Consider the following 3,928-nt stretch of genomic DNA (forward strand, 5'->3'; position numbering starts at 1 on the left):
TTTAGATGAAGGATAAGTGAATGGGCGCACATTATGGAGTCCAACTGGTCAAAACGACCTGCAGGGGAACATGGTGTCTGTCAAGCGTCCTAGTACCGTCGACGACGTGCAGTAATGAATAACCGGGTTATGAGACGATTTTGGTTACTCACTTCAACCCCAAAAAATGACCTCGCGTCGAAATGAGAGTGGAGGCAGAGCAGCCTGGCAGCCATGGTTATTCGTAAAGCACTGGCAGTGTTGCAGTAACCTCATAGAAGTCGCCATAGAGCAAATCACTGGTACTGGTTGTGGCATGGTATTCAGATGTCGTAGATACAGGATTGTGCTCGGTACCCCTTGCAGTGATTGTACGACTTTGATGGGTATCGGACTAATGCCGCGTTGGGTTCGAAATGAACATTCGATGCACCAGATCTGTGTTCTGACCGTTCCAGCGTATTATACAGCAGCTGTATATGGGGACGAAAGAAGCCAGTGGATATGATGGCAGAAGCAGCGAGAGAATAAAGCAGCAAAATATTTTTGAAAAACTCGAAACAACTTCCACACCTAAGCTACGACTTTGGGAACATTACATGGGAATCTTTGCAACAATCCTGTAGTGAGCCTAGAGCAAAGCAGCCTTCGAACCGAGATAAGGCGTTACGAGGCTCGTACATACATTGTTACATGTTACATGTAATTGCACTCAGAGCAACTTTCGATTAACGTTAGCATGGTGGCAATAATGCTAATCAGTGTGTTAAACGTTAAAGCGCAACACGATCGAACGCATGGCATAAGGTCACACTGCACGCTGATTCGTGAAGCTGGGGTCTCCATTCCAGACGCCGTAAAGTCAGGCCTGAGAGTCGTGTGGTTTATCAAAAGCCATAATGACGCGTCATACGAATAACGGCTCTTCCTGAGATCCATGACTCTGTGTACGACATAGGCATAACCTGCACGTGTTGTTCGACATTGGACCATCTAAATTCCCCAGTCTGGTATTTCCCTGAGCGTAAACTACTGCGGACGGACGGGGTCACACAAATGTCACAGTGATAAGTCACAGCATGTCACATAGTTTGGTTTCAAACTGAGCTCGGCAGTCAAGCAAGAGCGCGAGTTTAGTATTCGGCATAAGCGAGCAAGTGCAGTATTTACTATATACTAGTAGATGTGTATGAATTGTATAATTGAGGGGGATGTAGTGAGCCGAAACTCCGATCATGTACATATCGTACATTGCATGGATGAGATGGTTCGATAATTAATGATGTGATAGGACCGCCAGATGTATTATTGCAGGACGTGAAGAGCTGGATTAGCGCAGAATCGATGAAAATATCCAGCAGCGCTGCACCAGCACAAGCCGGCACTTCCAAAGTGCCAGTATCGCGAAACTTCGCCACGGTACATATCGACAGGCGACATTTCTGCGTCTTACTTTCAACTATCTCACTCAATTCCACTACTGTGAATATATGTAACAACACAGTATTTTGTGTGTTTGAGCAGGTTATTGCTGACAGGGGGACAACAGATACTAGTATATGCACATCTTCCCGTAGTAGACATTCAACGAATACATTTTTTCGCCACCTTTAGGTTCTTAGGACTGCAGATCTCGGACTGCAAACCTCAGTTACGGTGTCATTGGACCGTCAATTTTTCACACGTAAGAGTTCATGAAAAAATTAACCTATGACTGAAGTTCATCAGGGGCATGGCCTTGCCATCCTGCTGGCCGAGGAACGAGGCCACAGGATGACAGTTGGGCAGTGTCCTGGGTGAACTTCAGTCTTACTTTTTGTCCATCATAGTAGAGTCAGTAAGTTTCATAAATAAAGTAAATAAAAATTGGCTACTTTGAACTTATCTGTACCGAAGGAGAAGACACATGTGGATTAGTGAAGAAAAACCGACGCAGTACTGGCGTCAAGATAGCATGTTTATAGAGCCTAGAACACGAGGCTCGAAAATTCTATACCCGAGATGGAAGAAAGGATGAGTTCATGTTAGTAAGTAGCTCATAAAGTTCTCACGGTACCTCGGTCAGGGTAACCGAGTACAGGTTTCTCGACGTTTCTTTCTAATGTTTGAACCAATTCGGGGAGGTACTCGAGGAGGCCAGGCAGAGTTCAAATGGACGGATGTCTCCGCAGACAAAGACAGAGAGGTTCGTCGACTGTTACACGTTTTGTTCTAGTGATTTTAATTGTCAATTAGAACTATCTGGGTCACAGCATCAATGCCCCGACCGGGAGATGGCAGAAGAACAAAGATGTTCATTGGTATAATAGAGATAACAAGGATGAGTCTGAGAGGGAAGAAGAGATAAGGAAGATCAAGGAAGCGGAAGCAGAGGCACTTTCTGCAGCACTGTGAGTATTATCCTCAACATGTCGGACCGGTATTGAACGACTTCCTCAGTGGGTTTGCCACTGCACAATCTGGTAGCATTCCCGTTGCAAAAGCCCCCTCAAGTGTTCAATCGGGACCGGCGCATACCCTCGCTGTAGATGGTGGACAGCATCCTTCAGAGAAAGAGAAAGAGGAAAAGCGCCGTAAGAGAGAAAGGAGGGAAAGGAGGGACAGAAAAAGCTCGCAAAGAGGCACATCGGGAGTCTCGCCATGCCGATTACGAACAACGTTCCCGTAGAGATCGGACTCGTTCGCGCTCACCTAAACCCAGCAAAGACGCTGATCACGGCAGGCGTCGTCACCGCGGCGCAGTCGTTCGCCTCTACCAGCTAGTCGTTCACCCCATGCTCCTCGATACGTGAAGGACTATGATGAAGTTGCGCGAAAGAGAACGCGAAAGAGATCGGCGGCGATGGGAGTTAAATGAAAGGGACAGGCTGAGTACCCGTCATGAACGAAATTAATCCGGCTGAGTCTTCTTCAAGAAATATCATGCCATTTCAGCAGATTGTCCTATGTTCATATATTACGCACTTAGAACTTCGCAATGCATCTGCCCCGCACTAACTCATCAAATTTCGCCTTCTCAGGGAAGAATCGTGGCGCCGGCCACTATTGACCGCACAATTTTTGGAAGTTGTGATGCTGTAACGAAAGATGCGTTGGAACTTCCAGGTATTGTCAACTGCAGTACGTTCTGAAATTGACCAAGTTTGGGGTGGACGCTAATACATGTGCATTGGGGCCACACCATTGCAGCATGGGGCCGCCAATCGGGGATCAAAGACGTGAAGTTACGCCTTGATTCATGCCATCTTGATGACGAATTGGCGTGCATGTCGGTCATGCCTGAGAGATTCTTGGCTACAGATTTGTATTCGAATTCGAGATATTCCCCATGCGATAATAACACCGTATCATTCGTTCCGGTTAATGCCTCACCTGACTCTGCCTCGTTGCATGTCCCGGCGCCTGACAAACATGCTGATACTAGAGCCAAAACGCGTTAGTTCTGTGCTGTTTCGTATGGAACAAGATTAGGTAAAACCACGCCAGTCGCATGCTTTCAGGTTCATCGACCATGAACGAAGTGGACTGATGAAAATTAGGCTTTGTCTCTAGTGACCCCCGAGAGTCTGTGCTCTTTGGTACGTCATGGCAGGCACGAAGGTCATTAATTTTAACCATCAGGTCTTCGCAAATAGCGTGCATGACAATACCTTGCCTGATCCTTGATCTACGCTTCCTCTTTTGCGTGTCTTCCACTCCTTCTGGCTTTATCGGTCAGTCCGATGTCGCGCGCCTGAACTCAACGTGCCCATCTCATAGACTTACCGCTTAACGGCCTTTTTTTTATATCTCGGTTACACGTCAGTGCGAATCTCTCCTATCTACCGCCCGGATGCCATGACGGTCTCCTGACATGTCATGGCTGCCGAAATAGGCTGACGGCTTGCCATGTCTAACTTGCAGAAATACCTGGGATGCAGCTGAATTCCTCTTTCATTATCCCCTCGCC

At 47.1% G+C, this 3,928-nt stretch overlaps 1 protein-coding gene across 1 annotated transcript; it reads left to right on the top strand.

Annotated features, from left to right (window-relative positions):
• Window positions 1-2,080: 2,080 nt before the first annotated feature.
• On the top strand, window positions 2,081-2,373 carry BJ212DRAFT_1292598 (kinase phosphorylation domain-containing protein; the record flags this gene model as incomplete). The annotated part of the gene is made up of 2 exons (XM_041332150.1): window positions 2,081-2,164; window positions 2,215-2,373. 2 exons carry the CDS (start codon window positions 2,081-2,083, stop codon window positions 2,371-2,373), a joined length of 243 nt encoding a protein of 80 aa, XP_041185008.1.
• Between the last annotated feature and the right edge of the window lie 1,555 nt (window positions 2,374-3,928).

This window comes from Suillus subaureus (genome assembly GCF_016647635.1).
Source record: "Suillus subaureus strain MN1 chromosome Unknown BJ212scaffold_433, whole genome shotgun sequence".
Classification (NCBI taxonomy): Eukaryota; Fungi; Basidiomycota; class Agaricomycetes; order Boletales; family Suillaceae; genus Suillus; species Suillus subaureus.